This window comes from Balaenoptera ricei, chromosome 6, assembly GCF_028023285.1.
Source record: "Balaenoptera ricei isolate mBalRic1 chromosome 6, mBalRic1.hap2, whole genome shotgun sequence".
NCBI lineage: Eukaryota > Metazoa > Chordata > Mammalia > Artiodactyla > Balaenopteridae > Balaenoptera > Balaenoptera ricei.
The window spans coordinates 7524952-7549968 of record NC_082644.1 but is presented as its reverse complement, the minus strand read 5'-3'; the positions used below and the strand labels follow the sequence as shown (position 1 = coordinate 7549968).

At 35.3% G+C, this 25017-nt stretch overlaps 1 protein-coding gene across 2 annotated transcripts in view; it reads left to right on the top strand.

The window, feature by feature from the left end:
* The window catches only part of GLRA3 (glycine receptor alpha 3), a 181882-nt gene that overhangs the window by 79374 nt on the left and 77491 nt on the right, over nucleotides 1-25017 (top strand). For both annotated transcript variants that reach the window (XM_059926198.1, XM_059926199.1), the window contains exon 4: nucleotides 15698-15921. In XM_059926198.1, the coding sequence (XP_059782181.1) occupies nucleotides 15698-15921 (224 nt within the window). The remainder of the gene's footprint in view (nucleotides 1-15697; nucleotides 15922-25017) is intronic.

The following is a 25017-nucleotide window of genomic DNA, read 5'->3' as shown; positions in this document are numbered from 1 at the left end:
TATGATATCAGTATCATTGAAAAATACTTGTAACGCAAGGTGAGGCTGTTAGTCATTTATAAGATTAAATATATCCCTGAAAACTTATACGCAAGGCAGATTTTAATCAGTATTTTTTTCAATTACAAATTTTATTTAAGGCATCTAGTTTCAAGCCTGAAAGTAATCATTCAATTAATAATACTTATTGTTTTCATCTTTTATGTTGTTGTGGATTTTGATTATATATATGTATATATATGGTATATATGGCATATATATGGCATTCACTTCTAAAAACACATCTTTAAAATTATATCACCTTGCATGTATAATTATCTCAATGAGACCCTTCAAGTTTCTGTAAATTAAACAGATGATGTCTATGTATTTTTAAATACACTTTAAAAACACCCATATAATAAACCTTGGGAATATTATGCTAAGTGAAAGAAGTCAGACACAGAAGAGCATATATTGTATAATTCCATTAATATGAAATATTCAAAGTAGGCCTATCTGTAGAGACAGAAAACAGATTAGCAGTCGCCAGGGGCTGGAGGGAAGGGGGAATGAGAAGTGACCACTTAATGGACACAGAGTTTCCTTTTAAGTGATGAAAATGATCTGGAACTAGAAAGTGTGATGGTTGCACTATATTGTGAATGTACTAAAAGTCACTGATGGTAAATGTTATATGTATTTGACCACAATTTAAATTAAAGAAAAAGACACATAAAATATACCACAGTTCACATCAGACATTCAAGGAAACACTAGTTGGAAAATCTTCAAAAAATTATTATTATGTGGTGCTATTATCCATCTTTTAAACCATGAAGTGTCTCTCAGCTATCCTCAGAAAAGTTTTCTTCCTAATAGTGGGTCCTTAGAATTTCTTGATTGATTTGAGGAGCTCTTATAGTGTTGATTGACCATAGGATGTTCTGAAGACCAAATAATAGTTCATTTTCCAAGAGACTTCGGGCTTTTTGTGATCCAAATCATACATTCCAGTAGTGGAACAATTACTTACTGGAAGTCCAAAAAATAAATAATAAGCAGATCACTGCCCACATGTCATTCAGTATACAAATTGAAAATTAATAAGTGCTATGTGTAAAGGGTTAGGTTCATTTTAACGTGTCAGTTATGTGATTAGCATTAAGTAGAAATAAACAAGTGAGCACATTCTACGTTGGGTATACATTTTGATACAAACTTGGGGTCATGAATGGAAGTGGTAGTGACAGAATTTCCAGTCTATGCTGCTTCAACCACGAGAAACATATAAACTTCCTCTTCCTACTTGGTATAATATAAAACGGAGTGAACAGATGTTTATGAAATGATTTGGGCAGAAAGATGAGGCAGGAAATGGTGCCATTTTTTTTTCCCCTACCTATAGGTTTGTTGGCAAAACTAGCAGTGAAGGAGAGAAAGCATTCCACCTGACTGGCTAGCCCAGTTTGTGGGAAGCCTGAGCCCTGGGCAAACAACTTGCAGACTCAGGGGAATCGAGTAGGAAGGCAAGTGAGCACTGGAGGCAGAAGGGCATCGCTGGATCAGTGGAGCCTGTGAAGCTAGGAGCACATTAAGGCAGAGGATCATCTGTTACCTTACAACCAAAGAGCAGCATAAATTACTGGTTTTCTTTGAAAGGAAACAGCTACTGGAAGTAGTGGCTTTGTGTAGTCTTTATCTCTAAAGCCAGGCACACCCAAACTGGATGAACTATATTAGTTGGAATAAATCTCCATCAACTTCGGAAGAATGGTCCCAGGGACTAAGCTTCCCTCACCAGAATTTCTACCCTTGGAGTGTAAGCACAGGCAGTGTTCTAAATGAATGTAGCCTTTTATTGTTTTGCCAGTGGTTTAATTTTCAATCTTGCTATCGTCGGCATGTTTGTGTCCCCCACAAATTCATACGTTGAAACCCAAAGGTGATGGTATTAGTAGGTAGGACCTTTGGGTGGAACCCTTATGAGTGGGATCAATGCCCTTATAAAGAGATCCCCCAGAGCCCCTAGCCCTTTCTGCCATGTGGGGACACAGTGAGAAGTCTGCAACCAGAAAGAGGGCCTTCACCCTGATGCTGACTCCCTAAGCTCAGACTTCCAGCCTCCAGAACTATGAGAAATAAATTTTTGTTGTTTATAAGCCATCCGGTCTATGGTGTTTTGTTATAGCTGCCTGCACAAACTAAGACAAATCTTACATCTAAACAGAGGTTACTGAATGAATAACATAGAGTGTTAGTTCACTGACTCCACACACATGTTCTGATCAATCCTGATAAATCATATGAATTCATATAACTATTTCCTTTAAATACCATTCTTTTTTTTTTTTTTTTGCTGCATGAGGGCTTTCTCTAGTTGTGGCGAGCGGGGTCTACTCTTCGTTGTGGTGTGCGGGCTTCTCATTGCAGTGGCTTCTCTTGTTTTGGAGCATGGGATCTAGGCACGCGGGCTTCAGTAGTTGTGGCTCGCGGGCTCTAGAGCACAGGCTTAGTAGTTGTGGCGCACGGGCTTAGTTGTTCCGCGGCTTGTGGGATCTTCCCGGACCAGGGCTCGAACCTGTGTCCCCTGATTGGCGGGGTGATTCTTAACCACTGCGTCACCAGGGAAGACCTAAATGCCATTCTTATAAGAAAAAACCTCTCAACTTCTGAAAAACAAGGATTGATTTTATGTTTCATTTTCCATTTATCTTTGAAAGTCGACTCAATTCTTGGGAATTCTTTATGTTTCCAGCTTTGGTACATAATTAAGTTTCCTTAAAAATTATAGTTTTAAAATAATTCTGCCCTTTTCTAAAGAATAATTAAACATACGGATAATGAAGACGTCAAGGGGAGATTTGAAATAATCTTTCTGAACCTCTAAATTGTTCTTATAAAACTGCTTTCTTCCCTGTTGGTGTAGTGAGAATGGAAAGGCACTTTCCCAATGGGCCGTTATTTCAGAATCAGTGGCCCCAGACGACCACCCTCCTTGTGGTGGGGTTTGTAGAGCAGATGGTAGGAGCAACAAGAGCTGACATTATGAGTTATTACTCTGCCATTGACTATTGTGTTCTGCACTTTGTGAAGCATAGCAACCTATGTTGTGCAGTACTTCGGAGTGAGAAAATCTTATAACACTAAACCAATGAAACATTTGTTAGGAAGTTTGCACTTTATCCTTGTTTCTTTGAGCAAGGAGAGTTATTTTCTGATCATTTTGAAATTAGTCAGGATCTCTGAGTGGGACTCCTACAAACAGGAAGCATTCTGAGTTATTTTTTTCCATTTGTCTGTAAATCCAGTGATTTTTGCCTTAAATGTTCTACCCTCTTGAATGACTAGCAAAAAAAAAAAAAATCTATTGTTCTAGAAACTTCTTCAAAAAATGAGAATGAGAAAGTATACAAATCAATTTTAAAAGGTATATGTATCCATTTCCTATTGCTGCTGTAACAAATTGCCACACAGTTAGTGGCTTAAAACCGCAAAAGATGTTCTTACAATTCTGGAGGTCAGAACTCCAAAATGAGTTTTATTGGGCTAAAATCAAGGTGTCTGCAGGGCTATGTTCCTTCTGGAGGCTCTGGGAGTGAATTCATCCCCCTGTCTCTACAGCTTCTGGAGGCTGCCTGCATTCTTTGGCTCATGGCTCTCTTCCCCAATCTTAAACCAATCCAGTCCCACATTGTATCACTGACACTGACTCTTTGCCTCATTTTCACTCATAAGGATCCTCATGATTACATTGGACCCACCCAGATAACCCCACCTCTAGGTTCTTAATCACATCTGCAAAATCTCTTTTACCAAATAAGATTAACACATTCACAGGTCCCGAGGATTGAAATTTGAACATCTTTGGGTCATCACTCTACCCACTACAAAATCATGTAAGATGGGCATAACAAGATGCTAATAAAAACATGTGTCATAAATCATAAAATATATTGCACAAAGTATATAAATGGCAAAACACTACAGTGTGTAGGGTATTTCCCATGGATGAATAGGGTAGTTCCAATGAGCATTTCCAGTGATTAATTTCATATTCAGATATAATATTTTGGTATGTAATTACATAAATAATATATGTAAATGACAAGGTATAATTTAATAACACAAACACTGTTGAAACCACCACCTAATTTCAAAACTAAAATATTACCAATATTAAACATAACTGTATAATCCATCAAAGCCCATTCTCCTAATATCTCCTTAGGTAACCACTGTCAACTATTTTGTGTTTATAATTCCTTTGCCCTCAAAATTTTATTAGAGAGAGGGAAAGTGACATAGATAGACAGATAAATGAGAAAGAGAGAGAGAGAGTGAGAGAGGGATTGCTTGGTTTTGAATTTTATGAAAATGGTGCTATAACATATCTTTGATGCTTTTCTTTTTTTTACTAAATTTAACATTTCTAAGATTTATCCTCATTGCAACTAGTAGTGTTAATTCATTTTCACAGCTATATGGTATGTGATTTTGTTGACATAATTTATTATACATTTTCCCGTCAATGAATGTTTGGATTGGTTCCAGTTTTTGTTTTGTTTTTCACTATCACTAATGGTGCTGCTATAAATATTTTATATATGTCACCTGGTGCACATGTGGAAGGGTTTCTTTAAGATTTATACTTAGAACTAAAATTTTTCTATCTTGAGTATTCACATATCAAATTTATAATACAATGTCGATTTTTCCCACTTTTTCTATTTTCAGCTGCAGTATATAAGCTATCATTTTGCTCCATATCCTTGCCAAATTCCGTATCATCAAACTTCTTATTTTTAATAACCCAGTGGGTATAAAATTGTACCTCAATATCTTAATTAGCACATCTTTGTTTACCAGTGAGTTTGAACATTTTTTCACATATTTGTTGGACATTTGTGGTCTCTGCCCAGTGAACATGTCTTCTTCTTTTGACTCTATTCTACTTAGTTTTTTGTCTTTTTCTCATCCATTGGTATGAGATTTTTTATAGTCTGGCAATAGCCAATTGTCAGTTATACCTGTGTGGCAAATATCTTTTTCCACTGTGGTTTGTTTTTCCATTTTCCTTACGTGGCCTGTTGATGAATAGAATTTCTTAATTTTGACATCATAGAATTTATTAAAGAATCTACCCTACCTCAAGGCCATAGAATACTCTGCTATATCTTCTATTTTTAAAAATTTTACTATTATACTTGAACTTTTACCCAAACTTGCTTTCTTGGGTGTCAAATTGGGAAAGAATGTGAACTTTTTGTCATATACAGAAACATTTATTAAGCACCCAACGCTAATCTGCAAACTACTTCCTTTATATATCAAATAAGGCTTGTTTTCAGACTCTTCATTTTGTCCCATTGGTCAGTTTATCTTTGCACCAATATCATAATGTCTTACAGCATTTTAGTCATTTTAAGTATCTATTACAGGAAGTCACTCTACTTTTGTTCTTCTTTTATAAGCATGCCTTGGCTATTCCTGAATCTTATAATTTGTATGATTAATATAAATATATATTAAAGATTTGCTTGTCAATTTCCTCAAAAAATTTGTTGGACTTTGGCAAAAATTGCACTAAATCTAACAACTAATTTGGAAACAATTGCTCCCTTCATAATATTTAATCTTTTTTGTATAATCATGGCATCTCTCTCCATTTAAGTACTTATGCTGTCAAGAAATTATAAAATGTTCTGCATAAAAGTCTTTAACATATTTTGGATGTATTTCTATGTACGATTTTAGTCTTAGTATATGATATTGTCTTTCCAATTTTTCAGTTCATTTAAACCCCATAAATTATGCATTCATAGCAACATTTTTATATAGAGGAAGACTAGTTGAATTTATATCCACTTTAATCAGTTTCTCATCATTTCTGTTTGCATTTCGGAACAGGATTCTGTGGGTGGTTTTTTTTTTTTTCTGTCTTTCTGAAGTAAATTGATTAGAAGTCCACTTTATAAATGTTCAAGATTAAGCTGTGTATTTTTCTTTAATGAATTTCTTTCATCTTCAGTTTTGAAAGATTATATTATTGAGTACACTATTCAAAGTTCACTGTAATTTTCTCTTAGTATTTTGAGTAAATTGACCCATTATATTGTGAATTTCATTATTGATGTTGAGAAGTCTGCTGCCAGTCTAAGTATTTTCCAGGATAGGTGATAAGTACTTACTGTACACATGCCATGCAATTAATCTAGCTAAAGTCTGTAATTAAATGATTTTTAGAATATTCACACAGTTGCGCAACCATCATCACAAATATTTTTAGACATTTATCACTCCCTAACATCCATGTCACTCCCTGCTTCCCCTCAACTAGGAATCTACTTTATGTCTCCATAGGTTTGTCCGATGTGGACAAAAATGGAATCATATGATACATGGTCTTTTGTAACTGGCCTCTTTAGCGTAATATTTCATTCATGTTGTAGCATGTGACAGTACTCCATTCCTTTTTGATGAATGAATAAATGAAATGTGATATTCCACACAATGAAATATTATTTGGCAATAGAAAGGTGATTTTTTTAAAAGGTATTTTCTTTTCCTTTGCTATTCTGCAGTTTTCATATAATGTCTTCATATAAACTTATTTTTACATACCTTTATTGATATATTTTGAGTTCTGTGAATCTGAGCATTAGTTTCTTATGTTTGTTCTGAAAATCCTTGTCATTTTCTCTGACTATTGGCTTTCTCTAATTCATCCTTCTGGGATCCTAATTAGATGCAGATTACTTTAGGTTTTTCCATTTTATCCTTAAAGACTCAACTTTAAAAAAATGTTTCTTTCTCCTTTTCTCCCACTATTTTTTTTTTTTTTTTTTTTTTTCGGAGGGAATTTATTTATTTATATTTTTTGGCTGTGTTGGGTCTTCGTTTCCGTGCGAGGGCTTTCTCTAGCTGCGGCAAGCGGGGACCACTCTTCATCGCGGTGCGCGGGCCTCTCACTATCGCGGCCTCTCTTGTTTCGGAGCACAGGCTCCAGACGCGCAGGCTCAGTAGTTGGGGCTCACGGGCCCAGTTGCTCCGCGGCATGTGGGATCTTCCCAGACCAGGGCTCGAACCCGTGTCCCCCTGCATTGGCAGGCGGACTCTCAACCACTGCGCCACCAGGGAAGCCCTCTCCCACTATTTTAATCTGGGATATTTCTTTAGCTGTACATTCTGTTCAATTCTCATTTCAACTGATTCTTATATGCTTTTACATATTCATTAAACCTTTAATTTCAACAATTATGTTTTCATTTCATTTATTATTCTATTTGATTATTTAAAAAATATCTCTGGTATTATAGCTTCCTATTATCAACTTTATCTTTTATTTCTTTAAATACATTTTACATGTTTATTTCCTATTCTTGATCTGGTATTTCCATTGAAGTCCATGTCTGCTCATGTCTGTTTTCTTTTGTCTTTAGTTAAAATACTGTCATTGTTATGAGCTCATATTTGTTTGAACCTAATCTATGATAATCTTGAGGGTCTGATTAATTAATCCTCAGTCGCAAGTTCTGTTTTCCTACCTTGTGGTGGCCCAAGGCTCAGTCTCTCAGTTCAGGCATTTGTGTTTGTTTATCATTCCTTTGGTTTTAGCTCACTCTTATTTTTGTTACTCTTTTTGTCTTTGAAGAATCCTCTTCTTTTCTTGTAAGACAGCAATACTTTTAAGAAGTATATATATTGTGTACCTTTATCCAGAAAATAATTTGCAGTCATAGGGCCCTATATATATATATATATATATATATATATATATATATATATGTCTTTAAGACTTATTTTTTCACACTCTTTATTTTATTTTTTAGAAAAATAAGACTAACACCAGGTGAAAATCATCAAAGCTCTTATTTTCATAGTGTCTTCCTTCCACATTCCCTGCTTTTATTCATGATGTGTTCCATCTCCTTTTCTTGTCTGGACTGTTTGCCTCCAGGTGGTAGACACAATACATAATTCAACTTTATAACCCTTAGAATATTACCTGCTCCACAGAAGGTGCTCAATAAATGTCCAATGAAGTAAATAATAAATTATAATAATTAAGATTCAGCCAAATTCCTATATTAATCATACAAAAATCTAGTGGTTACTGGATTTTCTGTCCAATATTTTATAGGACACGTTTTATTATGGCCCCAATGTTTGCCCAGCTAAATTTTATTTCGTTTTGAAAACGAAGCCCAATTAGATTTTCCTCAGGAAGTCTTCCCCAACGTCTCCACCTTGGTCCCTATTAGCTAGCCCTTCTTTGTGTTCCCCTAGCTTGCTGTACGTGCCTCCAACATAGCAATTATAATGTGAAAAAAATTATCTGTTTACAGGCTATCTTCTACAATATAGTGAGCAATTGGAGAGCAGAGATTATCTTTCACTATTGTATTATCAACACTAAACTAAATTCCAGGTTGGCAATATATGATAAAATAAGCATTTGCTGCATAATGCTAAATAACTTTGAGGATAATATTGATCTTTTAATATTTTTAATTTGAATAAATTCTGTTGAGTTTTTAGCTAAAATAAATATAATCTATCTCAACTTTTCAATATACACCTGCTCCAATATATGTATATACCATTAGGTATTCACATCTTACTTTTTACAGACAGTTAACTGAATAATGATATACTGGGGCAAAATTTATATCAAGTTAAAAATCACATGACTCAAATAAATTTCCAATAATTTAATAAGGTTAAGTACCACTTCCTAACAATAGCTTCAACAGTATCATCAACAACTTTAAAAATAGGGGTAGAAACTGAATTCTTTAACCTGGAAAGAGCATCTTTTTCAAAAGATTAATTAGTATACTGAATGTTGAATTCATAATACCATTCTCATTAAATCAAATTATAAATAAGAAAGGCAGTGATAATTGCCACTACAAACCCCATTTTAGATGAAAATTTTTACAGTCAACTGGAAAGCATTCAAGTGGTCCAGAAAAAATACTGTACTTGGTGGTTATTGTTGTGCTATTTTGTGATGATTATTTTTACAGTGCCATTTTCAAAGAATCTTGTTTTAGACATACTACCTTCTGATTATATGCGTGGCACATTCTTTTTTAGAAATACTTTATACTCCTAATTCTTGCTCAGATTTATTGAGACATAAAGCAAAAAAATATATTTGGTTATTGAAAATAAATGAACACATTTCAGTTTTTCACAAATTGCGTAATTCCATATGCACTAGACACTATTCAATCATATGAAAAAGTATTTGTGTAAGAAAAGTGCATCATATAGCCATTGGAATGATGATTAAGAGGATTACCAGGAAATGCATAAAATTCATTCAGTGAAGTGAAAGAGGCACAAGAGCAGGTATGATAAATTTCAACTGTGTGAAAATGTGTAGGAAGAAAAGAAAACAAAGGTATTAAGATATCAACAGTAGCAGCATTGTAGATATATATTTTCTTTGATCTGTAACAATACAATGTAAAAGCACCTGCCCACAACAACAAAATAATAATTTGGCAGCAGGTTTTAAAGAGGCAGAGGGGGCAGGAGTGCTGCGCGAAGGTGTGTGAGTGAAGGGGAGGAGGAGAGAGGGAGGAAAAGAGAGGGAGACAGAGACACAGAAACAGAAAGGAATAGAGAAGGAAGGAGAGGAAAGGGCAGAAAATTGCAGAAATGAGGGAGTGAGAAGGCAGGGAGAAAAGGAAGGGGCAAGGGGTTGGGGGTAGGCTTAGCTACTGGATTAGAAATTGCCTGAAAGCACTAAGGAATTTAAAAATTAACTGAATTATGGACCAAAGAAAAGATAAGTACTTAACTTTCTTTGTTAACTTTAGGTGATTATTTCTTTCTACTTTTTTTCTAATTGGTCATTTCAGTTCATTTCTAGCAATCCTATGCTTCCCTGTAAGGCAAAAGATGAAAATAATATTCTATATGTCATTTTAGCTGATACATAGGGTTGTGCTGTCTGTTAAATTTGGTCTCCAACCAGGGTATCCACTACGGACAAATGACAATGTGGCAACAATTCGATTTAATCTGGGAACACTTAGTTTTAGTGCTTGCAATTTCCCATCAGCGAGCATGTTGATCAGTAAATCCCCAAATTCCTTACCAAAAGACCCCACCATAAACCACATAAACCAGAATCTGTGTTAGTTTATAAAATGTTTGGTTTGCATACAAGGCAATCATGAGTGGCAGTGTATTATGCAGTCAGTATATCGTTAAAACCCTGAAATCAGAACTTGTGGTCTGGATTATAGCTCTGCCATTTATTAGCTCTGTAATCCCATTGAAGTTACTTAATGTGTCTTTGTTCCTTTCTCCACATCTGTGAAGCTAAGCACACCTAATAATCACACCTACCTCACAGATTTGCTATGAGAATAGTAGAAGTAACCCATGAAGCACCTAGTATAACATCTGGCACAAAGTGAAATGTGAACAGCTGTATTTGCTATGATGGAAAAGGGCCTTATTTACTCAAACAAACAAATTTAATATGTATATGTATGTATGTTTATATATAAAGAGGGAGGAGGGGCAATTGATTAAAGACAAAATATAAAAATGCAGAAATGTTGAAATACAGAAGTCAATGATAAGCCTATCATAATAGCTCTGCAAATTTTCAAAGATATTATTCACCAGATTTCAACATTACAATTATCTGTCCCATGTTCTTCTATGGCAAATTCAACTATCCCAGATTCAAATCAAAATGCCCCTAGTACTTCAAAACTAATTTAGAAACAGAAAATGCAAGCAAATTTCTATCTAATATGGCTTCTAATTTTGAGGGTCTAACCTTTAATGAGTGTGGTTCTAAGTACTTTATGTGGATCAATCCAATGTTCACAAGAACTCTATCAGAGGATGTGCTGTTATAATCATCCCTATTTCACAGTTGAGCAAACAAGGTGCAGGGAGATTAGAAAGCTATTCACTGTGAGAGCTGACATTTGATCCCAAGAAGGCTTACTTCTGAGCCTGGTATATTATAATATTACAATCATTATAATATTCGCCTAATAGAATTATTATTTATTTGTACCTCATAACGTAAGAATTTCAAATACTAGGTCAGAAAATGTAGTGTGGTTCTATTATTTACTATGTGACATACAGATGGAATTTAAACCACATTTTAATGGATACTTATTTTCAAATCCAAACATGATATATAATTTTACTTGGTCAACAAAATATTTTCCTACACAATTAATTTAAAGTGATTAGAATAGCGTGGTACACTCTATTCTAATAATAATAATAATAAAATTTGACTTCCAAAATGTCAAAATTAGTCTTTCTATATTATGAAATAATGATTACATTTCTATCACTGTTGTACAAGATTAATAATACACTGATATAACATTTAAAATAACTCATTAATTGTGTAACATGCAAAATGATGAAAAAATAAAATCAACTTCTGAAAGGTTTGCAAAAATGTATATTACTACAAAAGAAGTTTCTAGGAAAAAGAGTCATTAATGTCTCTGTTCTAAAATATTATGATTCCATACACATAAATGTCAATTCAGCTACCTTATAAGATTTATGAATGAATTCAATCCATGGGTAGATTTTCGAAATGTGAGATACAAATGTTGATTTCATTCTCATGATGTATTATCTCATATTTATTATTGTCTTCTGTTTTTACTCACATATAAGCTTTCTACATTTTCACCCTTATAGAAGCATAGCCAGGGCGAACAGGGAAGATTCCTTTAATAAAACACTTAACACCTGAAACTAACACAACACTGTTAATAAAAATAATAAATAAATAAATAAATAAAACAGAAACCTCCCCCCAAAACAAACAAACAAACAAAAACACTTAGTCTTTAAGTATGTCCAAGGAATGACTGAATTTTTAAACTGGCTTTAGTAAGTCCACTTGACATTTTTTGTCATATGCTGCATACGCATCCATTTGTCTCTGTTTTGCAAAGCTGTTTCCTTCTTTGGTCCATGGCCTTTTATTATAAGCAAATTATTTCAACTTGAGTTACAAGGACTTCTTTTAGAGTGGTATTATTTGAATGTTTTTTATACCCTTTTCTTTGCACATTTTCACTTATGATCAGGATTCAGAAATAATATAATCGGTTGCTGAGCACAGATGGGATACATTGGCTATGAGGAGGTGGGCTTAAAAGTTTATTTTTGAAAAGCTGAATTTGTTTGATAGGGAAGCTTCCCATTACAATGTTCATTTGCAGGCAGGTCAAAACCCAAATTGTGAGGACTGTTGAAACCTAAGTTTCTGGGTTTTCAGGAAATGGTCATTTTTCAGTTTTGCTTTGAACCTTGGCTCTAAACCAAAGACCTAAACATGTTAGTAAACAAAGATAGTCCTGGTTATTCACAAAAAGAGCACAATGGATACAGGATAACATTCGGCCTTGGTGACAGATGACAGTTGATGTTTTCCTTGTGTGATTTAGAAACAGAAACTGAAGGCTACTTGATGTCTTTTTTCAGCTCATTCTTGGAGCAAAAAAGCATTCCTGGAAGATCTGAGATTGTGTCTATAAAGTTTATCACTAAAACATAAAGATGAGGAGAGTCTACCAAATTTTAACACATAGACTGCAGCTTAAAAGGACTTTTATTTTAGCATCACAGATTGTTCTCAATCAATAAATTCATTACAGCATAAAAATACTTCATCTTTAAAAATATGTCTTAAGAATCAGTCCTAAAGGAAATTCTTTACGAGTCAGTTATTTTTCCTGGCAGGTATCACTATAACTTGTCTTGCTCAACCCTTAGAATGGGAGAAAATATTTGCAAATGAAGCAACTGACAAAGGATTAATCTCCAAGATTTACAAGCAGCTCATGCAGCTCAATAACAAAAAAACGAACAACCCAATCCAAAAATGGGCAGAAGACCTAAATAGACATTTCTCCAAAGAAGATATACAGATGGCCTACAGACACATGAAAGAATGCTCAGCATCATTAATCATTGGAGAAATGCAAATCAAAGCTACAATGGGATATCATCTCGCACCGGTCGGAATGGCCATCATCAAAAAATCTGGAAACAATAAATGCTGGAGAGGGTGTGGAGGAAGGGGAACACTCTTGCACTGTTGGTGGGAATGTAGATTGATGCAGCCACTATGGAGAACAGTATGGAGGTTCCTTAAAAAACTACAAATAGAACTACCATACGACCCAGCAATCCCACTACTGGGCATATACCCTGAGAAAACCATAGGTCAAAAAGTATCATGTACCACAATGTTCATTGCAGCTCTATTTGCAATGGCCAGGACCTGGAAGCAACCTAAGTGTCCATCGACGGACGAATGGATGGAGAAGATGTGGCACATATGTACGGTGGAATATTACTCAGCCATAAAAAGAGGTGAAATGGAGGTATTTGTAATGAGGTGGATGGAGTTAGAGTCTGTCATACAGAGTGAAGTGGGTCGGAAGGAGAAAAACAAATACAGTATGCTAGCACATATATACGGAATCTAAGGAAAAAAAAAAAAAAAAGGCCATGAGGAGCCTGGTGGCAGGACGGGAATAAAGACACAGACCTACTAGAGAATGGACTTGAGGATATGGGGAGGGGGTGGGGTGAGATGTGACAGGGTAGGAGAGTGTCATGGACATATATACGCTACCAAATGTAAAATGGATGGCTGGTGGGAAGCAGCCGCATAGCACAGGGAGATCAGCTCGGTGCTTTGTGACCACCTAGAGGGGTGGGATGGGGAGGGTGGGAGGGAGGGAGATGCAAGAGGGAGGAGAAATGGGAACATGTTGTATATGTATAACTGATTCACTTTGTTGTAGAGCAGAAGCTAACACACTATTGTGGGGCAATTATACTTCAATAAAGATGTTTAAAAAAAACAAACTTGTCTTGCTTTAGTCCTCCCTAGAGGTCAGGCAGAGAGAAACTGACTTTAGTCCAATCATTGATGTGTTTGGTGGTAGTTAGGGTGGATGCACAGATTACAGGACAGGGAGGGATGCAGGAACTGGCCACCAGCCATGGAGCTGTGCTTCTTGGGGCTCTGAACCCTAGTCTAGGAGAGGATGACCCGTCCTTGGCTGGTAGAAGCTTGTTCATGTATCCCTGTTCATAAGTTCTGCAGATCCTTGAGGCTGGTGAGATCTCCACATTATCGTGAGCTTTGTGGTAGAAAGCTGAAGTGACCTCTGCTCCATTGTCACTTTGGAAAATACATGGGGCACCTAGCAAGCAGAAAAAATACTATCTGGTATGTAACCTTAGTTACAATTAGAAGACAGGGATCTCAGTGCACAACTAATGATCAAGGCCACATATACATTTGTAACATTCACTGCAAACTCTGAATCTGACCTCCTTGCAAGATAACCAATCTACGGGTCAGATATTATGGAAGCATTCTTTGTGATTGCTTGGTCACTCTATTCTGACTACTGGTAATTTGGTATTCAAGGAATGAATAAATACATGAAAACTGATATTCAGTTTCTCTGAATATCTCCAGCCCTGGCTCTTTTTTGTGGAAATGAAGGTTTCTTAAAATGTTCACTTTACTTATACTTATGATGAAGTCTGCATGTTTATTTGCTCGTTTCAAAAGTCTAAGGGGAAAATTGTATTTGTAAAGTCATAGATAGTACTTATACTCATATACTGTGTACAAATACCACACATACACATAGCTGTCAATCTTTGTCACTCTATACATTAGTCCGGAAATTGTGAGCAAGACTTTGAAATCATTGACTCTTCTTTTAACTTAATTATGAAAGGTCTAATTGGGAAATCTCTTAAGTCAAATCTTGAAGGATTTGTCACTTTGGAAAACACATGGGACACATAGCAAAAGGTTTCATCCCATTTATTGATTGATTGATTGATTGATTGCTGTGTTGGGTCTTCGTTTCTGTGCAAGGGCTTTCTCCAGCTGGGGCAAGTGGGGGCCACTCTTCATCGCGGTGCGCGGGCCTCTTACTATCGCGGCCTCTCTTGTTGCGGAGCACAGGCTCCAGACGCACAGGCTCAGCAATTGTGGCTCACGGGCCTAGTTGCTCCGCGGCATGTGGGATCCTCCCAGACCAGGGCACGAACCCGTGTCCCCTGCATTGGCAGGCAGATTCTCAACCACTGTACCACCAGGGAAGCCCTTATCCCTTATTATTTGAAAACCACCTTTTATTTTTACCAAATCACCAATTTCATAGAACTTACGTATTATACTAAAGATGAGAAAATGTGCCTTTATTGTAAAGAAGTACATATGTTCATTTTTAGAAAATAGACAGCTTTCAAGAAAATTTCACTAAATGCATTCTGGATGCTAATGGATACCTACTAAAAGAAATGGTTCTAGAAAATAAATGCAAATCCAAAAATATTTTATTCTGAGTGTCTAATAGCAACCCAATATTTTATTCTGACAAGCCAGGAGAGTAAAATTTTAATGGAACAGCAAAATACAAGCATGATAAAATTGTGCTCTTCTATGGCCTTTTCTTTGGAGGCATATAGATCACAAAAAACCTGGGCAAATCCTCAGAACTAGAACGACTCTTGGTGGTAACAAGTGAGGATTGAGGGATATGGAAAGCTCACAAGGATGTCAGTGGCTTTTGCTATAATTCAGAGAAGCCCAGAGACTAATACATACAAGTCTAAATATTTTAAACCAAGCTTTTTTCACCCTTTCTTTCTTTTGTCACAGGATTACAGAGTGAATATCTTTCTTCGTCAGAAATGGAACGATCCTCGACTTGCATATAGTGAATATCCTGATGACTCCTTAGACCTAGACCCTTCCATGTTGGACTCCATTTGGAAACCTGATTTGTTCTTTGCCAATGAAAAGGGAGCCAACTTTCATGAAGTTACTACAGACAACAAATTGTTAAGAATTTTCAAGAATGGGAATGTTCTTTATTCAATAAGGTGAGCCATAGGCTTAAATCCCTGATTTCAGTGAAACAGAGTAGCAGGGTTTTTTTTAGTTTTTAGTGAGTGTTTTAAAATTTTTGAGTAAGTGCTTTCATTGTTCCACTTAAGTTCCCACTATACCATTTCCCAAATATATTTAATCAACAATAAGACACCAAGTTCCAGATCCAGGAACTATATGAGTAACTCTTGGAAATCCACTATTTAACAAATGGCCCAGGTTCTTACATCAGCCAAGTTAGTGGGTGGTTTAAAGGCAAATTGAACGTAGCTTGAATCATATGTTGTGATTGTATTTTTATGTATGCATACTTCCTTTAAATATTTATACGTGACGAAATATTTAAGTTTTCTTGTCTGGGATCCATTTCCCATAAATTATTTATCAGGTGTATGTATTTTTTAAGATGTCCTTGAGCTTCTGTGGTCATCCTTTAGAAAAAGATCTTATTTACATTTTAGTTATTTATTATACATTTCTCAGAAGACCATGTAGCCTTTTAAAGCTAATATCAAAACATAACAATAATACCAAAATATAAACACAAAAAATAACATTTCTTGACAGTTGAACTTTAGAACTCATTCAGCTTTGGCTGTTCATTTAATAGCAAACAGGTATAAATCAGTAAATAGCTACACTAATCTACTTGATGACTTGTGTGCCACCTGAAAACTATTCTAAACATTCTAAAATAAAATGGTTATGTTAAATTTTCCATAATTATTTTTATCACTTAGTTCAATTTTTTAAAAAAAACAGGAAGTTAGGACCAGAATTCATGTCATATTTCTTAGAAGAGACAATATGCTCTATTTATTGCAATAGGCAACTGCTTCAAAAATATTTGTATCACCAGTAACATGTTTTAAAGGTATCAAGGTTAACTTAATATTGGAGCTGTAGCCTGAATATTAATTCCTTAGATTTTACCTCTCTATTTTCCCTTTTGTTAACTTTTCTTCTCATCAGGAATGGGTATATTTGATTTTGAGTTCATCAGCTCAATATCAGGGATAGGTTGCTATTTTCGCCAGGTAATAGTATAAAATAGAAATAACAGGAATGAAAATTTAATCTTAGTAGCTTAGTGATTTTGAAAACTTTTTTCTACAAAGTGTTTTGTAAATAATGCTAATGTCTTTATCCCAGTATATTATATCTGTTTTGCATATTTTTCTATTCCATGTGAACAAATTTCCTTTCAATACATTTATCATTTCCTAAGAATGACAAGGTGCCATCACTCTATTGTGAATTGACACTTTCATCAGATTTCTGAAAACTAGCTAATATGTGTTAATATAATCCTGAATCATTAATTGTTGCATAATACATAAAGGAAGATTTCAGGTCTCATTCACTAATTAAGCCCTGTGCTCCCATATGAATGAATAGCTTAATGGTGAATCCTAGGTCTAAGCGAGAGAATTTTGAACCCTTTTGGAAAATTACTAAAAAGCATAAGTATCAAAAGATAGTGGGAAGATGGAGCAGATATAGTTTTCCCTATTTCTTCTGCCAAGTACAACTGAAAACCCTAGACACAATATATATCACAAACTTGGGGAGACTCCCAATGGTAGGCATAATAACATTGACTGAGTAAGGACCTTGGAACCCAAGAAACAACATGGAAGTGAATTCGTGGGATTATTTTTTCTTTATAAATCTTAGACTGGGATATGAACTGGACTTCTACCTCTACCTGGAAGGAATAAGGTAGCACCCACACCCCCTTGCCCTGACAGAGCAGTGTCAGAGAAAACCAGTGCAAACAGAAAGTTTAAGATCCAGAGTCTCATAAAATATTATATATATGTCTAGTCTTCAACCAAATATTCACCATACAAAGAACCAGAAAGTCCTGAAACTGAATGAAAAAAGACAATCAACAGATGCCAACAAAGAGATGATGAGGTTGTTAAAATTATCGACAGACATTAAAATGGCCATGACGAAACTGATTCAGTGAACACTTACAAATATGCTTGAAACCAATAAAAAAATAGAAAGCCTCAGCAAAGAAATAGAAGGTATAAAGTGGAACCAAATAAAAATTTTAGGACTGAAAAATACAATAATTAAAATAAAAACCTAGTGGATGGGCTCAGTAGAAAAATGAAGAGGACCAAGATTCAGTGAACTCTAAGAATAGTAAAAAAATTACCCAATCTGAACAACAGAGAAATGATAGATTGGGGGCCAGGGGAGGACATAGCCTCAGGGACCTCTGGCAGTATAACAAAAGTCTAACATTCGTGTCATCAGAGTCTCAGATGGAGAGGGAGAATAGGGTATAGAGCTACAAAAAATACTAGAGGAATTAATGACTGAAACTTGCAAAAATTTTGCAAAAGGCATAAACCTGCAGATCGAGATATTGAATTAAATCCCAAAGATATTCATACCAAGTCACATCATACACAAACTTCTGAAAACTAAATAAAAATCCTGAAAGCATCCAGAGAATAACAACAGCTTATCTATAGGGGAAAAATAATTGAAATGATAGCAAATTTCTCATCAGAAATGATAAAAACCAGAAAGAAGTGACACATATTTTTCAAGTGCTGAAAGAAAGGAATTGTCATCCTAGAATCTTATACCCAGTGAAAATATCCTTCAGGAATGAAGGGGAAATTGAGACCTTCTTGGATAAAGGAAAACTAAGAGAATTCATCACAAGTAGACCTCCCCTGAAAGTATAGCTAAAGGAAGTTTTCTAAACAGAAAGGAAATAATAAAAGAAGAAACGTTGGAACGTCAAGAAGGAAGAAAGGAAACTGTCATCAGAAATATGAGCAAATATAATAGACTTTTCTTCTCCTCTTAAGTTTTCTAAATTATATTTGACAGTTGAAGCAAAAATTATAACATTGATGTAAGGGGAAATGAAAAATAAATAATAAGACATTTTTTATAAACACATTGGCAGAAATTAACAAGATGTAATAGTCAGCATTGTCTAATACCATTTTGTAGGCATATGACTTGAAATTAACTGTTTGGGAAGATGATTTCTTAGTATATATGAAAATGTAAAATACACTTATCCTTCAACTCAACAATTCTGCTTCTAGGAATTTACATTACTTACGTGTTCACATGTACACAAGACACATTTACAAAGATGCCCACTGCACCACTGAAATAGCAACAAAAGAAAAGACCCTATATATTCACAAATGAGAACAAGGCAGAACACAGTGATAGCCCAACATCATGAAGTTCCCTGCGTGAGATAGACCTAAATGTATTCATAAGAAAAAGCCTCCAAAATATCTTTAAGGTTAGAAATGTTTCATGCTTATTTTTGTTTAAAACATTCTATATATTTAAACCTAAAAGTGTATGGAAAGATACATGTGTATCTAATTCCATACAAGAAGTGCAGAAGGATGCCCACAATTGGTTAAGAATGACCAGTTATGGAAATGAGCTGTAAAACTTGGGTAGAAATAAAGATGAACTGTAGATTTCACTATATGTAAGTTAATATTGTTTGACTTTTTCAGTAAGAGTTATATATTACTTATGAATTAAATACATATGTTTTAAGCGACAGAGGCTTTTAACCTGAAGTCATGACCCTTGACTCCTCTGTGATGTGGATTTCTGATGCCTATCAGGGGATCCATGCCAGGTGTAAACAAAGCAAATTTACCTCTTTTCCTGCTAATTTGAAAATTAACTTTGTGAAAGGTATAATTTATTTTTAATTGTAAGGTACCGTTTCATTTCAGACAGATTTTGGGTGTCATAGGTTGCAAGAATATATCACCAGGTAGCATGAAATAATCATTCTGCAAAATAATAATGTCTAGAAGGTTTCCATTGATAGAATTGAAATACAATGTGTATGTGTATTCTATTGTATCCTATATGATTATGGCTATTTAGTTGTTTATATCAAGTCATTGGACTTGGAAAATGGTGCCATCCATTATGAATTTCCCACATTTCTTCTAATATTTTGAGAAAAGTTATAGAATAATTCAGAATTGCATCTTTCGTCTTTCAGTATGAGTTCAGATGAAACCGATGATGTCTCTTGGCCTCTGGTTTTTGTTTGCTCTATCCTGGCTCACATGATCAAAGACTAAATTCATTTTTTTGTGAGTTGTTTTTGGAAATCTCACAGGACTTTGAAATTTTCAAAAGGCAAACAGTTTCTTTCTTAACAAAAGTTGTGCTAGGAAAAAAAATCTTGTTCAATTTACAAATGGAGCATCTGTGATGTTTCATGAGAGATCTACTTTCCTGCCTGTTCAAAGAAAGAAGCAAAATATCCTGGCAAACCTGACCTATTGAACTTATCCATTTCTCTCTACTTCCTTCTTTTTTTTTTTTTTTGGTACATGTTTATGTCTTCATTTTCTCTGCCTTAAAATTCTTCATATTTCTTAGCACCTTGGTGATAGCATTTTAGCTTAATCTGTGATTACTTGAACTACCATTAGGAGGCCAGTTTACTTCAATTGATAATCATCTGGAGACAGTATAATTTGTAATTATACTTTTTGAAATCTCTTTTCTCCTTTTAAAATGTTTTTCTAATTATTTTTTTAAATTAATTTTTATTGGAGTATGGTTGCTTTACAGTGTTGTGTCAGCCTCCACTGCACAACAAAATGTATCAGCCGTACACATACAGATATCCCCTCCCTTTTGGACTTCCCTCCCATTTAGGTCACCACAGTGCACTAGGTGAGTTCCCTGTGCTATAAAGCATGTTCCCATCAGTTGTCCATTTTATACATAGTATCAATAATGGATATGTGTCAATCCCAGTCTCCCAATTCCTCCCACCCCACCCCTTTCCCCCTTGGTATCCATACATTTGTTCTCTGCATCTGTGTCTCTATTTCTGCTTTGCAACTAAGATCATCTGTACCATTTTTGTAGATTCCACATATATGCATTAATATACAATATTTGCTTTTCTCTTTCTGACTTACTTCACTCTGTATGACACTCTCTATGTCCATCCACATTTCTACAAATGACCCAATTTCTTTCCTTTTTATGGCTGATGTACTTCCTTCTTAAAGCCACTAAAACAAAGAAATAAACTGAATAAGGAATGAAATGACATTAACACACAGGAAGATGAAAGTAATGGGAAAGAAAACAGTGACAGATGAGTGATGACAAGATATTTTAGGAAACTTGAAAATGAATGCACTTGTGAAAACTGACTTCACAGAGATAACCAAAACCTAAGCCAAAGTGGGGGAATGCAAAAGGAAGAAAATAATATCCTCAAACTTTTAGAAATTTGAGGCAGGTAGGACTTCAGAAAATGGGGTCTAAGGGACTTCCCTGGTGGTCCAGTGTGCAAGACTCCACACTCCCAATGCAGGGCACCTGGGTTCGATCCCTGGTTGGGGAACTAGATCCTGCATGTGTGCCGCAACTAAGAAGCCCACATGCCGCAACTAAGACCTGGCACAGCCTAAATAAATAAATAAGAAAATGGGGGCTAGAAAGGAGATAAAGAAAAAGAGTTGATGTAACCTAAGCAGGAATGACAGTGAGTCCTTTATCCTGATTTTCTTGCCCGTGTTCTTCAGACTAGGATCTAACTTTTTGCCTTCTGAACTGGGCAGAAAGCAGGAGGACAGAAAACCTCCACAAGTTGGGCCAAGAACTTCTGGAGAGTAGGGACTCGAGGCACAACTGGCATCTGTGGTGAAGCATCACCCCAAGAAAACGAGGGTTCTGTGAGTTCTGCACACTGAGTGGTGATATTCCTATTCCCCCTAAAATGCCCATGAGGAAAGATGTACAGACAATTGGGGAAGCACCAGTAAAAAATCTGGGCAGCCATCCTACGGTGAAGACCATTACTTCATGAATCATCTGCTGTTAGTTGCACTCCAAATAGTTTTTAGTACCTCATACTTCAATATAAACAGACATTGGAGGACATCCTGCAATAGGACCAGTAATGAAAAAAGAAGCAGAGGCCAGAATACACATGCAGAGGAAATAAAGAGCAAAGAGAAGAAAATTAAAGAAACAAAGAAATGACTCAAGGGAAAATGCAGGGAGCAGAAAAGGCCATAAAAAAAAAAAAATCTCTGGACAGATGATACAACAGCAAGCATGAAATAAGAGACATTTAGGAAAGGAGAAACGGAGTCATTCAGAGCATAGAAAGTGCAAATAGTAAACCAAAGTGGAAAAAACATCAATCAAATATTTGTTCTTGCAAAGAACAAATTAAGTGAAGAAATCTGCCAAGAAGTAGAATCAAGATATTAAGAAATAGGAAATCAGAAGGAAAGGATAAGAAAATCAGAGTATCAATACAGAGGTTCAATATCTGACCAGAAAGGAAGATGAGAAAAAGAAATGAGATTTCTATGAAAAGCAAGGAATTGATCCATTGCCTGCTCTGTTTAATCACTGAGAGGGATTTGGTTCTGAAAGGGAGTTTGTTGAGTGTGAAGTAATAGTAGGGAATAGAAACGGAAGAGATGATTAAAATGAGACAATTGTTAACACTAGGGAAAACAAAATGCTATCCAAGCGCTGTAATTACAGCAAATGACTAAGCTTCACCATGAACAGTAATTACATATTCACAACATGTAAACACTGCATATTAATTTAACCATTAATGTTTACATAACTGAATTTCGAATTCTGCTGGAGAGTTAAGTGTACACAGAGTGTGGTATAAGGGCAGTAAATTCTTATTTTCCTTTGTAGCAATTTAATAGGCACCTTCACAAATTTTAAAAATCAAGCATAACGTGATAGCAATTTAAATATATGAATGTAAGTTGCAGACACATATCTAAAGAAGGCTGCCTCTGAGAAGCTAGAAATGAACTGGGGATAGGGATGGGCAGGGCAAAGGTACAGCTGATTTTGGTATGTTTTATATAACTGTCTGAACTTCTAAATGATATCCATGAATTATACTGATATTTTTTAAATGAAGTGCTTTTCAAGTGAGGGTGCTGGGGTGAGACATGTGACTCTAGATTGTCAAGTTTGGGATTTGATTTTATTCTATTTATAAAGTTAGCCTATTATGTATCATATGTATGTATGTATAACATGTTACGGAAAAACCTGAACAAACTTTTTGGCCGACCCGATATTTCATGAGTGCTGACTGCAGACACAGGACTCCAGCACCAGAGACAAAGGAATTTATTCCTTATTGCCAGCAAGCAGCAGGAGCCTCAGGGTCTTTCCTCAACTTCCCCATCATCCTCAGGTCTCGTGGGAACAATACATCAGGCTCAGGTGGGCACAACACACCCGCGGGTCTGCCTCACAGCTGTGGAACACTGAGTGTGGGGAATCCACTGCTTTTATAGCAAGCTGTAAGCAAGCCTTCTCTTTGTCCAGGGGAATGTTATCTCATCTCTCAAAATCAGCAGCTACACAAACAGCCATGAGAAATGGCTCAGGTGAAAGTATTGTCAGGGCCTTACCGTCTTGGTAGACCCAGCAGGAGGTAAATCTGTGATTTACTAGCTGTGATTTGGGGCAGGTCTCTCTACCTATGAAAGGCTCATTTTTCTTACATGCATGATGGTGAAAATACTAATCACCTTGAGCCTGAAATAATCTATGTAAAACACTCAGGATAGTGCCAGGCGTACAATTAGCACTAAAGATTTTAATTTTTATCTTTCCAAAGAGAAAACAAAACCCAAAAAAGCTTAAGTTCTGGTCTTTTCCAGAATCCATAAATTAGCAAATTTGAGGACTCTTACAAATTATCAATCTCTCTAAGCCTTGGTTTTATCAATTGAAAATGGGGATGGTAACATCCTATCCACAAGATAATGGAAGCACATCACGGGCAGTTAAATATTATCTGCTGCTTCATTTACTGATAGTACTAATATGTACCAGGACATCCAACCCTACTACTTACAGTGCAGAAGCATTATTGCATTAACCATCAAATAAATACCAGGAAGAAACTTTACATCAAAAATACCATACACGGCGAGTTGTCAAAGATCATAACACAATTTCAACTTTTACTTAAGCTAAATATAACCACTTTCTTTGAAATTCAGTTGTGAAAAGAATTAAAGTTTCCTTGTACAATATGTACTTATTTTTTGAACTTTGACAGACATTAATTTTTAAAAAGACAAGGCAAACTTATTTCAACAGATGCTTTTTAAGAGGCTGTTTATTCAAAGGAAATCAATTTACAATGCCGTAAAATATATGTTGTAAGGAGAATTCTGCATGTGTGTGATTATGTATATTTTTCTGAAGGGGTCCACAGCTTATATCAGCTTCCAGAAGGGACCATCAACAATACTGAGTTTGCACTGTGATGGGTTAATAAGCTTTATGATCGTCTCTATCATCGGATGACAACAAAACTCCAGTTAGAACGCTAGTACCAGTGTTCCTTCTAGCGCTCCAACAATCTAATCTCTCATGAGAATTATTTACTCTGTAGAATTATTCATGATAAAATATCAAATCACTCAAGCAAATATGTAAAATCCATGGGCAAATTCCTTATATTTTCTAAAGTTTACTGATTTTTTGGGGGAAGAATCATTTATGTATCTTTTACTTTAAATTTAATAACGAATAGTGTGTGAAATGTATCATTTCTTGTGTTATAGAAATATATATTTTAAAAGTCATATTAATTAGATAACTCATTTTCATGAAAAATGTTCTGGTGCCTTTGAAAGGCAGTAGACTTAAAGGTTAAGGGCATAGAATGGGCAGCTAGACCCCCAGAGCGTCTAATTCAACTCTATCAATTTCTGCTTTGTAATATCAGGTGAGTTAACCTCTTAATCTCCTCATCTCTAAATAAAGGGAATGTAGCTTACCTGTCTTATAAATTCATATTAAGAAATAAATGAGTTGAGACAGATATAAAGTATTTAAAATAGTGCCTACCACATAGTAAGCAACAGTTGTATTACCTAGTATGATATTACAGATAATACTTCAAAGCTGATAGCTAAGAGGCAATTGTCCTTATAACACTAAATTTAGAAATATTAAAAACTATTAAAATACTTATCTTTTGCATAAGGAACTTAAAGTGGAGTCAGAAAGCCTTTTTTAATACTTCA